At 37.5% G+C, this 14528-nt stretch overlaps 1 protein-coding gene across 1 annotated transcript; it reads left to right on the top strand.

Moving 5' to 3' along the window:
• The first annotated feature begins 12377 nt into the window (after window positions 1–12377).
• LOC127119288 (F-box/kelch-repeat protein At1g23390) lies at window positions 12378–13744 on the top strand. The gene has a single exon (XM_051049495.1). It carries the CDS (start codon window positions 12467–12469, stop codon window positions 13589–13591), a length of 1125 nt encoding a protein of 374 aa, XP_050905452.1. The 5' UTR covers window positions 12378–12466; the 3' UTR covers window positions 13592–13744.
• Window positions 13745–14528: the final 784 nt, after the last annotated feature.

Raw genomic sequence — 14528 nt, 5'->3', positions numbered from 1 at the left:
TTGGCATTCAGAGGCTTTCCAACGTCAATTGCCAGATCATCCATACATCTGGTCTTCTCCAGAGCATCTACCAGTCCATGCTCAATGAAGATGTCAGAGAGCAATCTTCCCAGAGGAACGTAGGATCTGGGCTTCATATTATTCCTGGTTTCTCTGACTGAATCCCTCAGATATCTGAAGAGGAGAACAGGGAGGTTGATCGGAATACCCTTCTGAATACAGTAGAGGATGCATTTCTGATCAGCATTAATATAATCTGAAGAGTTGGAGGCTGGACGATGATGGATTGTTCCCAGGATAATCTTCAGCCAAACTCGGAGGTTCTGATGAAGCTCCTTGTTCTTAGATGGGTTTCCTTCAACGTTTGCTTTGAAGATTGTAGGGTTAATGACTTCTGTGATGCGCTTGGACCTTGGAGGAATGTTGTAAATCCTTTTACCTCCAGTTCTTTCCATGTTTAGCAAGGAAGCAATTGATGCTTCAGTGATGACAATCTTCACACCCAGAACAAAAGAAACGATGAACTGGTCATCAGCATCTGCACATCTCCAGAACTCCTTCACCAGAAGAGGATAGATTGGACCATACAATCTGTTGAAGTAGTTTTCCCAACCTTGCTTGCGAAGATCTTCAGTTAAATCAACGCCATTTCTTCTCAAATTTTCAAAATCTACCAGCGATTCACATAGAACATCCAAACCTTCAAAGGGAGTTGAAAGGTTTATGTGTTGTTCGCGTTCCAAAATGTGAGGTTCTTTGTAAACTGGGGTTGTGGTAACATCTACAACCATGGGTGTTTGAGTGTTTGAGGTTTGGGGGTTAGAAGCAGCTTCCATTTGTTGGGAGAAGTTAAAAACAGCTTGTTCTTGAGGATTCATGATGAAGATGATGAAGAACTAAGAAGGTTGCAGAGAAAACTTCGAGAGAGGGTTTAGGGTTTAAGAGTGAGTGAGAGTGATAAGTGTGTGAAATGTGAGAAAAGTGTTTATATACTAAGGGTAAAAACACATGCAAAACGACACATTTAATTGCGTTGGAACAACACAAGATTTGCACGCTAGGGGAGGAAAAATGATTATAGCTAATAAATGAATGTCTAATCCCAACAGTAAGCACACTGCTCGAGGAGATTTCAAGCGTTCTGACCTTTGATTTCTCTTGACAGCTGTCTAGAAGTTCTAAGGTTAGACGCATGTTCCCCACGTGTTGATGTTTCTGATCTTCAGGAATACCAAAGGATTTCTGAAGATTTCTAACTCAGATATCTTCTTAACTTGGTAGAAGTATCAGAGTCAGAGGCAGAAGTATATTTGTTTTTATCAGAGTCTCATTTTACATGTTCAGAGCCAAATTTTACTCAGGACAATTTTTAATGTTCAGATTTTCTAAGATGAAATGAAATCTATCTTCAGCTAGAGGCTTAGTAAAGATATCTGCCCATTGATGTTCTGTATCAATGAACTTCAGCGTTACTATCCCTTTCTGAACATAGTCTCTAATAAAATGATGTTTTATTTCTATGTGTTTGGCTCTGGAATGTAGAATGGGATTCTTACTCAAACAAATAGCAGCAGTATTATCACAAAGGATAGGAATGTTACTCTCAAAGATTTGTAGATCTTCTAGCTGATGTTTCATCCAGAGCATCTGAGTTGTGCACAGTGATGCTGAGATGTATTCTGCTTCTGCAGTTGATAGAGCAATTGTTGACTGTCTTTTGCTAGCCCAGGAGATTAAGTTGTTTCCCAGAAGCTGGCAATTTCCAGATGTGCTTTTACGTTCTATTCTATCACCTGCATAATCTGCATCACAATAACCAGAAAGCCTATACTCTGATGTTTTCTCATACATCAGGCCCAGGTTAGGAGTTCCTTTCAGATACTTAAGAATTCTCTTAACAGCTGTTAAATGAGATTCTCTAGGATCTGATTGGAATCTGGCACAAAGACAGACGCTAAAGAGAATATCAGGACGAGTAGCAGTCAGATAGAGAAGAGAGCCTATCATACCTCGATAGAGCTTCTGACAAACCTTGTTGCTTACCTCTTCCTTCTCCAGAATGCAAGTTGGATGCATGGGAGTCTTTGCAGAATTGCATTCAGACATATCAAACTTCTTTAGAACGTCTTTAATGTACTTGCTTTGATGAATGTACGTGACTTCTGGAGTTTGATTGATTTGAATTCCCAGAAAGAACTTTAGTTCTTGCATTAGACTCATTTCAAATTCTGCCTGCATTAACTTAGAAAATTCTTGGCAAACAGAGATATTAGCAGAACCAAAAATAATGTCATCAACATAAATTTGGCATATCATGAGATCATTTTTATGATTTTTACAGAAGAGTGTAGAATCAACTTTCCCTCTGATAAAATTTTGTTCCAGAAGAAAATTACTTAAGCGTTCATACCAAGCTCTGGGAGCTTGTTTAAGTCCATATAAGGATTTCTTAAGTTTGAAAACATGTTCTGGAAAATTTGAGTTTTCAAAACCAGGAGGTTGATTTACATACACTTCTTCTGAAATATAACCATTTAGAAATGCACTCTTGACATCCATTTGGTATAATTTTATAGAGTGATTAATAGCGAATGATACAAGAAGACGAATAGACTCTAACCTTGCGACTGGAGCAAAAGTTTCATTATAATCAATACCTTCTTGTTGACTATAACCTTGAGCTACCAGTCGTGCTTTGTTTCTGACAACTTCTCCTTTCTCGTTCAGTTTGTTTCTGAAAACCCATCTGGTTCCAATGACATGAGTGCCTCTGGGTTTAGGAACAAGATCCCAGACATCATTCTTGGAGAATTGATCTAACTCTTCTTGCATAGCTGCCACCCAATCGTTATCTTGAAGAGCTTCATCACAGGACGTAGGCTCAATCAGAGACACTAGTCCCAGAGGAATATCTTCAGAAGTTCTGAAGGTAGATCTGGTTCTAACAGGTTCATCTTTGTTTCCCAGAATCAAATCTTCAGATACGTTGCTACGACTCTTGACTTTCCTTGGAATTTCTGGAGATTTAATTTCTTCAGAGTCTGGAGTGACAGGTGCTTCTGGAGTTTTCTCAGATTCTACCAGAGTGATCTCTAAATCTGCCAACTTTTCAACTAGCTTTGACTTTTCAGGGTCAAGCTTATCATCAAATCTAACATGAATTGATTCCTCCACAATTTTGGTTTCTGTGTTGTATACTCTGTAGCCTTTAGAGCGTTCTGAGTATCCTAACATAATACCTTTCTGTGCTTTGGAATCAAACTTGTTCAGATGTTCTTTAGTATTTAATATAAAGCAAGGGCATCCAAAAGGATGAAAATATGAAATGTTGGGTTTTCTTCCCTTACACAGTTCATAGGGAGTCTTATCCAGAATAGGTCTAATAGAGATTCTATTCTGAATGTAACACGCTGTATTTACAGCTTCTGCCCAAAAGTGCTTTGCTACATTTGTTTCATTGATCATGGTTCTGGCCATTTCTTGGAGTGTCCTATTCTTCCTCTCTACAACTCCATTTTGTTGTGGAGTTCTAGGGCAGGAGAAATCATGGGATATTCCATTTGAATCAAATAGTTCTTCAAAATCTTTATTTTCAAATTCTCCACCATGATCACTTCTGACTCTAATAATTTTGGAGTCAAATTCTTTTTGCACTTTAGAACAGAAACTGGTGAATACAGAGTGAGACTCACTCTTGTGCCTTAGGAATTTTACCCATGTCCAGCGGCTGTAATCATCAACGATTACTAGTCCATACTTCTTTCCATTGACTGATGCTGTTTTCACAGGACCAAATAAGTCAATGTGAAGAAGCTCCAGAGGCTTGGAGGTAGAAACAACATTTTTCTTTTTAAAAGATGTTTTTGAAAACTTTCCTTTCTGACAAGCTTCACACAGAGCATCTGAAGAAAACTTCAGTTTAGGTAAGCCTCTGACTAACTCAAGTTTAGTTAGCTGAGAAAGTTTCCTCATGCTAATGTGGCCTAAGCGTCTATGCCATACCCATTGCTCTTCGTGAACTGACATTAAACATTTAACATTTTGATCTTTTAAATCAGAAAGATTTATTTTATAAATGTTGTTTTTCCTCTTGCCTGTGAAAAGGACAGAGCCATCGTTCTGATTAATGGCTTTACACGTTTTTTGATTAAAGATTACATCATAACCGTTATCACTTAATTGACTTATGGATAACAAGTTATGCATTAATCCTTCTACATAAAGAACATCAGATATAGAGGGAAGAGTACCATTACCAATAGTTCCGGAGCCTCTGATCCTTCCTTTCTGATCTCCTCCGAAGCCTACAAAGCCAGCGTCTTTAAGTTCCAGGCTTTGGAACATAGACTTTCTTCCCGTCATATGTCGCGAGCATCCAGAGTCCAGGTACCATGACTGGTGTCTGAACTTTGCTGCATAGGATATCTGCAACATAGATAATCTTATCTTTCGGTACCCAGAATCTCTTGGGTCCTTTCAGATTAGTTTTCCCAGAGTTTCTTACAACTTTGGGTCTTCTAGCATTTTTAAATTTGTGTTCTTGTGTGTGTGTATAGTGGTATGAAAAAGGTGATTTAATTTGGTTACAGGTAGAAGTTTTATCAGAATCAGAATCATACCCAATACCCCTTTTATTATTCTGACCTACTCCATAAATCATGGATGCCATAATACTCCTATTTATCCCATTCTTCAGAAATTGTTGAAAGGCTTCTTCATATTTATAAATAATTTCATTTGAAGTTTGTGGTGCTTGAGACAACACTTCTTCTAATTTTAAGCTTTTTGTTTTAGCTCCATCTCTTTCTAACGTTAAAGATTTGATTGTATCTTCATGTGCTAGAATTGTTGTCTCAAGTTCACTACATTCTTCAGATTTTGCTTTAAGAAGGCCTTTAATGCTTTTAACTTTTTGTTTTAATTTCTGAAGAGAGGTAAGAGTTTCTGATAAACATGATTCTAAGTCAGATCTAGAAAGTTCAGAAAATACCTCTTCAGATTCTTCATCTGAGCTGCTGGATGTGGTAGCCATAAATGCTACGTTGGCTTGTTCATCAGAGTCAGATTCTGATGATCCTGATTCACTATCGTCCCAGGTCGCCATTAATCCCTTCTTTGTTCTGAAGGCATTTTTCTTGAAGCTTTCTTTCTTAGAGTTATCTTTCTTCAGCTTGGGGCATTCATTTCTATAATGACCTGTTTCTTTACATTCAAAACAGGTAATATCTTTATTAGGTTTACCTTTTGAAGTTGACTCTGATCTATCCCCTCTGGGTCTTGATCTTCTGAAGTTGTTGTTGTTCCTTCTTTTCCAGAGTTGCTTAACTCTTCTGGTTAGTAAGGACAGTTCTTCTTCATCATCAGAGTCTTCAGGTTCAGAGTCGTCAGTATCTGCAGTTTCTGCCTGGAGAGCTTTGGTTCTGTCTGATTTCCGTCTTTCAGGTCTGGACTTCAGCGCCACTGACTTGTTCCTTTTCTGAGGCTCATCCTCCTCTAGTTCTATCTCATGGCTTCTGAGAGAACTAACAAGTTCTTCAAGGCTGATACTGTTCAGATCCTTTGATAACTTCAGAGCAGTAACCATAGGTCTCCATTTCTTTGGCAGACTTCTGACAATCTTCTTAACATGATCTGCAGTCGTGTATCCTTTGTCTAGCACTTTAAGACCTGCAATAAGAGTTTGGAATCTGGAAAACATAGCTTCTATAGCTTCGTCGTCTTCCATCTTGAAGGCTTCATATTTCTGGATCAACGCCAGAGCCTTCGTCTCCTTGACTTGGGAGTTTCCTTCATGGGTCATCTTCAGAGAGTCAAGTATATCTTTAGCCGTCTCTCTGTTGGTGATCTTTTCGTATTCGTTGTATGATATAGCATTTAGAAGTATTGTTCTGGCCTTGTGATGATTTTTGAACTCACGTTTCTGATCTTCTGACATTTTGCTTCTGGGAACTTCAACTCCATTTAAGGTTGGAGGTTTGTATCCATCTGTGACAATGTCCCAGAGGTCAGCATCATAACCCAGAAAGAAGCTTTCGATTCTATCTTTCCAGTAATCAAACTTTTCTCCATCAAAAACAGGAGGCTTGGCATTGTAAGAATCTTTCTCATTTGAGTGGGCCATTTGTTTTTCTCGCACTGGATCTCTCTACACGGTTAAGTGTTTGATTTGAAAATCAATAACAGAGCCGAAGCTCTGATACCAATTGAAGGTGAGAAAAACAAGAAAGGGGGGGGTTTGAATTGTTTGAAAAAATAAGCGCTTTTGCAAAATGAAATCACACAATGATTTTATACTGGTTCGCTTATAACACAAAGCTACTCCAGTCCACCCGGCCAAGGTGATTTCGCCTTCAACAAGGACTTAATCCACTAATCTTGAAAGATTACAAACAACCCCTAAGAGAGAAGAAAATCTCTTAGTCCTCTCAAGTCTACAGACTACAAAGAGTCACTTGAGGAAATCAAATAAAAATAGATACAAGATGTGTAATCTAGAGTGCTTCTAAGAAAGCAAATATTACAAACTTAAGAACAAATTTTTCACTTGATAAGCAACAGCTTAGTGAAAATCTTTGAAGAACAAAGATGTTTTTCTTGAGCGTGATATGATTTCAGTATAGTTTTGGCTAGTGATTTCTTCGTGTGTACTGAATGAGATTTCTTCTCTATTTATAGGAGTTGAAGTAGAGTTGAAGTAGCGTTGAATCTGTTGGATATTGAGATGTAATTACGCCATTCCATTAATAGCTTCTGCAGTAGACTTTTTCACTTAGAAGTGACTACTTACCACAATTAGTATCTTTTCTCTTGGAAGAGGAGATTAACGTCTCTTTCTAATTGAGGAAATCCATTTGCAGAACTTTAACTTGGCTTAAACGTTACTTCATCATGATTAACAATTCTGATTAGAGTCTTTGTGTATCTGGAGAAATTGGCTTCTGATGTTATTTCTTGAATGTTCAGATGGCGCTGATAACTTCAGAGTTTGCAGAAGACATTTGTTCAGAGTCAGAGCTTCTAGACTTTACTTCATTTTCAGATGCTTCTGATACTTTGTAGTTTTGTCCAGAGTCAGAGCTTCTTGAAACGAGATTCCTCTTTAGATGCTTCTGATACTTGAGATTTTGCATCTGATCTTGTTTTGCATCTGATGACATCATCAGATTTATTTCTTCTTTCTTTAGAACCCTGCACACTTAGAAACTTTTCGTTAGGGTACCACTTTTGGTTTCATCCTTTGTTATCATCAAAATCATGGAATCTATTGTAGAACTATTTTTGTTCTTACACAAGCAGGATACGTCACCTACCTGAGAGATATGGATATCTCGTAACTGATAAAGGTGATGTATTACTCATGGATCAAGATGAGCCTGTGACCTACCAAGAGGCCATAACTGGTCCCGAGTCTGAGAAGTGGCTAGAAGCCATGAAATCTGAAATGGATTCCATGTACACAAACCAAGTTTGGAACTTGGTAGAACCTCCTGTAGGAGTTAACCCTATAGGATGCAAGTGGGTCTTCAAAAAGAAGACTGACATGGATGGTAAGGTACATACCTATAAGGCAAAACTGGTTGCAAAAGGATATAAACAAATTCATGGGGTTGACTATGACGAAACCTTTTCACCAGTTGCAATGCTTAAATCTGTTCGGATTTTACTTGCTATCGCTGCATATCATGATTATAAAATATGGCAGATGGATGTCAAAACTGCTTTCCTTAATGGGAATCTTCTTGAGGATGTGTACATGACACAGCCTGAAGGATTTGACATACCAGAAGAAGCCCAAAAGATATGTAAGTTACAAAGATCAATCTATGGATTGAAGCAAGCTTCCAGAAGCTGGAATCTTCGTTTTGATGAAATAGTAAAACAATATGGATTCATCAAGAACGAAGATGAGCCTTGTGTCTACAAGAAGGTTAGTGGGAGCATGATCGTTTTCCTCGTATTATATGTAGATGACATATTACTCATTGGAAACGATGTCCCTACCCTACAACAAGTAAAGTCTTGGTTCGGGAAATGCTTTTCTATGAAGGACCTAGGTGAAACAGCCTATATATTAGGAATCAGAATCTATAGAGATAGATCATAAAAACTGCTTGGCCTAAGTCAGAGTACATACATAGACAAAGTTCTGAGACGCTTTAATATGCATGATTCCAAGAAAGGATTCATACCTATGCAACATGGTCGGTGTCTATCAAAAACACAATTCCCTTCAAATAAGGAAGAAAGGGATCGCATGCTTTAAGTGCAACGAGTAGGTACCAGTCTGATCCGGTGATGCTTATTGGGTTGTTGTCAAGAATATCCTTAAGTATTTAAGAAGGACTAAGGACTCATTCTTGATATATGGAGGTCAGGAAGAGCTTGTTGTAATTGGATACATCGATGCTAGCTTCCAGACAGATAATGATGACTTTAAATTGCAATATGGTTATGTGTTTTGCTTAAACGGTGGCACTGTGAGCTGGAAAAGTTCAAAGCAAGATACAATTGCTGATTCTACAACCGAGGGCGAGTATATTGTTGCCTCAAGTGCAACAAAGGAAGTTGTTTGAATCAAAAAGTTCATTAGTGAACTTGGCATAGTTCCTAGCATTATGGATCTCATTGGTCTCTATTGTGATAACAATGGTGCTATCGCACAAGCTAAGGAGCCTAGATCTCACCAACGATCCAAACACATGCTTATGCGTTATCACCTCATTCAAGAGATAATAGATAGAGGAGATGTGAAAATATGCAGAGTACCTACACTTGACAATATTGTTGAGCCACTGACAAAGCCTCTTGCTCAACAGAAGCATGATGGCCATACTAGATCTATGGGCATTAGGGGTATGCCTGATTGGCTCTAATGCTAGTGGGAGATTGTTGGTGTAAGCCCTAGAGGCCAATACTTTTGGTACTTGTATCGAATTATTTATTAATAATAAAAGGCTTTCTCTTTATTATGGTTGTTTAATAAAGTCCCTATAATAGCTAGTCCGTTTAATATATCAAGTGTGACTTAATCATGAGATCACATTAAACATAAGGACATTATTCTTAAAGTATCCGTAGTCGAGCCTTATTCTGAAGTGGGATAACATTAAAGCATTAAGACTCTTATGTATATAGACTGATGATTACATCTCATGGATCATGGATAAGGAGTTATCAAGTCTTAAACATAGGTATGGATATTAAAAGTAATATTTATACTGGATTGACCCTCTATGAGAATATTATATAAAATGTTATGCAAAGTGTCATAAGTTATTCTCATGGTGATAATGGTGTATACCACCCTTCGACCTGAAACCACTATGGACCCTAGATGTAGAGTCGAGTGCCTTATTGCTGATCAAACATTGTCCGTAACTGGATGATCATAAAGACAGTTGATGGGTACTCCACGAAGCATGCTAAGGGACATGCGTGACCTAGATGGAATTTGCCCATCCTGCGTAACATGATAAATGTCTATGGGCCAAATATTGAACTGGACAAGGATGACACGGTCTACGTCTTGTGTTCAATATAAACATAAGGGAAAAAGGGTAATTGTACACATAAGTATTATCACAAAAGGATTTGTCAGATCACATGACATTTTTGTGTCTTGGGTAGCAGTGATGTGTTGCTAGATACCACTCACTGTTTATTATGTTAAATACGTGATTTAATGTAATTGCCAATGCCGCGAAAATCTACAGGGTCACACACCAAAGGACGAATTGATGAGAGATAGAGTAACTAAGGAACACCGTAAGGTACGGTGCACTTAAGTGAATTGTAGGATATCGTAAGGTAAAGTGTACTTAAGTAGAATACGAAATATGGTAAGGTACCATGCGCTTAAGTGATTTTGGCATATTATAAGATATGGGCCACATACACTTAAGTGGGCCTTTTAGCTTGCCGCCCACACAAGTGGTTCTATAAATAGAACCCTTGTGCAGAAGCATTTGTGCAATTGCAATTTCGTTTCTCTCTCTCTCTCTCTCTCAAATCCTTCATTCGTAGCAGCTAGCACTGAGATTGAAGGAATCCGTTCGTGTGGACTAAGTAGAGGCATTGACATCGTTCAACGTTCGTGATCGCTCCGTAGATCTGCATCAAAGGTTTCGATCGTCACAAGAGGTAACGATTCTATCACTGATCATGCCCATTTATAAGGATCACTAAAGGAGTTTTTTTTAAATTTCGTTGCATTTTGGATCACCCTTCTCCTTCAACATTATCTTTGACTTTATCACTTCACTAGAATCTTGAATCTTCTTCTTATGAGGCTTGAGATAACTCTTTATGATATTCACCATTTTCAAACACATCGTTTGATCAGAGATCTTCACTAACTTCACCAAAGTCCACTTGACATAAGGTGTTGACCTCCAAAGATAGGGTTATGTATCTTAATCTCCAAGCATTACAACTTATATACCCACATCAAATGAGATTTGATATCCTTAGTATAACTTGATCACCACATTAGATTATGACTTCACCTCACCATGTTGTCATCAATACCAGATGAAATTGGTCAAAACTTTTGATTAAGACTTCTCTTAAGTGCGTTGTCAACATCAAAACCAAATAGATTGTTGTAGACATCATACTTGCAAGCATATAGGTCCACAATATGATCGTAAAGGCCCCAAAGGAAGGAAACCCCTATTACAACCTAGAATAAATCCTAAAGCGAGTTAGGAAGTACAATATGCATCTGAACCTAGCCAAATGCTCTATTGGGGTTCAAGCGAGCAAGTTCTTGGGATTCATGTTGATCAGAAGAGAGATAGAGGCAAACCCTGACAAATTTCGGGCCATTATTGACATGAGAAGCCCCGCCACATAAAATGAGGTTCAACAACTGATAGGACACTTGGTCGCCATGTCTAGGTTTTTCTTCTGTGCATGTCACAAAGCTTTTCACTTCTCTGCCACCTTGAAGAAGAAAGAGAAGTTTGAATGGATAAACGACTGCGTGGAGGCATTTGGAGATTTAAAAACCTTTTTTTTGGCAAAACACACCTAAAAGAGGGTGTGCCATTATACTTTTCATTAATAGACCAGGCGACGAGCTCCATATTAGTCGCAAAAAAGATAAGACTGCACAATCGATCTACTTCATCAGCAATGTATTCAAGAGCGAAAAGCTAAAATATTAGAAGATGAAAAGATTATTATTTGCGGTCGAGATAACAACAAAGAAATTGAGGCCCTACTTTCAAGGGCACCACGTGGTGGTAAAGACGAATTATCCAACCCGCCAAATTTTAAAGAAGCTTAATTTAGAGGGCAAGATGATTTCTTGGTCGGTAAAGCTATCGTAATACGACATCAATTTCGTTCCAAGGGATATAATTAAATCTCAGATACTGGAATTTTTTTTAGTAGAGTTCAATTCTCTAGTGGGCAAAGAGGTTTAACATGTCTAGACGTCGTCGGTAGACGCCGCCTCAAACCTTAAGAGTATTGGCACTAGTCTAGTACTATAAGGAACGAGCAACATTCTTATAGAGTAATTCTTAAGGTTTGAGTTCAGAGCCACTAATATCTAAGTTATATATACAAAATCCTCGTTGTTGAAATGAGTCTCCCCAAAAAATTGACACTTCAAATCTCAGAACACAAAACAATTTTCAATTGATCGTCAATCAAGTTGCGAATGAGTATTAAATGAATGAAACTCAACTTGTCAAATTCTTTAAAAAAAAAAAGACTTAAGCTAAATATTTGAAATAGTTATCAATAACACATATGAATCAATTACTTATAGATTGAAACAATTTTCATTTGGCAGAGTAAAATTTGATTGCTTAGTTAGGTGAATCCCCATTGAAATTATTAGTATTAGTTATAGTTCATTCGTTTGTTCATTTTTAAGTGTCATTTTTAGAATTTGTACACATACCAAAAAATCTAATCATTATTATTACTTTTCAAATAATATTTTTTTTACCTATAATACCCTTAATTATTTATTACATTCATTTTACTTTTTTTCTCTTTGTAATAATTATTTAGGGATAATTTTGACAAAAATATATTTAATATTAGGAACTTTGCAAATAACAAGTAAAAAAAACTAATTAAAAAAAACTAATTTTTATAAAAAAAATCACACTTAAAAATGAATGGGAATAACGATTAATCATAAATCAAAGTAGTAGTGATCCCATCATGGGAAGAATCCGAAAAGTTGTGTCTGTTTGTAGCGAGCTTATGGAAATTAACACCGTATCACTATCAACAATAGTACTAGCTTGTAACGTTTCAGTAGGTCACCAATTTACACACATTAGGTGGCACCCAACCATTGAACAACACAAAGTCCCTTCACACAATTCTCCTTTTATCATCTCTATATAAATCTCTCAAATCCCTCCCACTTTCCCTCCCACTCCAACTCTACTACCCAAAAAAACAAAACACTTAAAACAAAAACATCTCTTTTCATTTAACAATGGTTGCCCCACATAAAAGTCCCGAAGAAGAAGCACCTATCCATGGCGATGTTTTAGAACAAATTTTCTCGCTCGTGCCACTCATCCATCTTGTTCCATCTTGTCACGTGTCAAAAGCTTGGAACAGTGCTGTTTTCTCTTCACTCACGCATGTCAAACAAATTAAACCATGGCTCATAATTCTCTCCCAGACAACACTCTCTTCGCGCGTGAAAATCGCTCACGCTTACGACCCTCGTTCCGACTCATGGATTAAGATAACTAACCACCTACCGTTGATTAATAAACCTCATGAAATCTCTACCGTTAGATCATCCCACTCAACTCTGCTTTACACGCTATCTCCTTCGGAATTCACTTTTTCACTCGACGCGCTTCATCTCGAATGGCACCAAACACCTGCTCCGCGCGTGTGGCGAGTCGATCCAATAGTAGCGCTGGTTGGAGCGCGTGTGGTTGTTGCTGGTGGCGCGTGTGATTTCGAGGATGATCCTCTCGCGGTAGAGATGTACGATATAGAGAGCCGCAGCGGTTGGATCATGTGTCCTTCGATCCCTGCAATGCTGAAGAGCGCGTCAACGTCCACGTGGATATCAGTCGCCGTCGTCGCAGAAACGATGTACTTGACGGAGAAGAATTCCGGCTTGACGTACTCGTTCCATTCCGATACGATGATTTGGGAAGGACCGTATGATCTACGTCCTGATGAGAGCGTGTTCTATTCCGTTACTGGTATGTTGTCGGAGAAATTGACGGTGGCCGGATTGGTGGGTGAAGAGGGGAACGTGAGAGAAGTAAAACTATGGGCGGTTAAGGAGGAATTAGGTTCGGGAATGGAAGAAATAGGTTCGATGCCGAAGGAGATGGTGGAGAAGTTAAAAGGTGATTCGGAGTTTGGTTCGGTTGAAGTGGTTTGGGTTGGTAATTTTGTTTACTTGCGGAACACGTTGGTACTTGACGAACTTGTCATGTGTGAGGTTGTGAACGGAAAGAAGTGTGAGTGGAGGAGTGTTAAGAACGCGGCGGTGAACGGTGGAACGAGGATGGTGTTTTGCGGCGGTGATCTGAGGATGGAGGATTTGCAAAGAGCGGCGTTGTCGGAGAAACCGACATTTTGCATGTAAGAACTTGAAATGTCCTTTCGGCGAGACTATCCTTTTCATGTTATTTTTTTTTAGGTGCACTCTTAGTTGAAGCTGTTGCCTTTTTGAATTCATATGTTGGTATAATTAATGTGAGGGAAACGCATGTGGCAATTATTACCGAGTTTATATTTATATGGTCATGTTTAAAAAAATTCTATGGACAAAGATTGATAAGAAATTTTGTTTATAACTATCTATTCCAAAACTAGTAGAATACAGTGCCTAGGTGTGTTAAAGCGAATTTATTTTTAAAATATAATAAGAATATAAAAATGAAAAATAAAATTGTTTTATCAAAATAATTTATTTAAAAAAAAATTGGTTAACATTATTAACACATGAATTGCAGTCCATAATTAAGATGCAAAATTATGATAGCTTGAAACTTCACATCCAAAACCATAATTAAGATGCAAAATTATGAGAGTTTGAAACTTCACATCCAAAACTAATAATTCACAAGATAAAAATAGAAGAGATATAAGAAAATATTGTGAAAGTATTTACATAAACAATAAAAAATTCAACATGATATAGTAAACCATAAAATTTGTGGTTTGTACCAAAAAAATTATGATCAAATCCATAATCAAATCCATAATCATCTCCATTTGTTAGATCACATATGATCTAGTAACACATATAACCTAGTGTTACTCCAAATCTAAGGTAAAACTAACAATGAAAATATTAGGGTTTCATAAATATGAATAAAGGTAAAGGTAAAAAATTGAAATCTTGTAAGAAATTTATATTTATCCAATTGTGGGGCTTTGTACTACCATCTTCATTACAACACTACAGTTCACACAAAACAAAAAAAAAACATGAAAAATTAGAACTTTTGATCAATTTCAACAAAATAATGAAAATCTAATCATTCAAAACGTATAATAAACAAAATCCGGAATTTAAT

This window comes from Lathyrus oleraceus, chromosome 2, assembly GCF_024323335.1.
Source record: "Lathyrus oleraceus cultivar Zhongwan6 chromosome 2, CAAS_Psat_ZW6_1.0, whole genome shotgun sequence".
Classification (NCBI taxonomy): Eukaryota; Viridiplantae; Streptophyta; class Magnoliopsida; order Fabales; family Fabaceae; genus Lathyrus; species Lathyrus oleraceus.
Note: the sequence above shows the minus strand (reverse complement) of the source record. Positions and strands in the feature narration are given on the sequence as shown.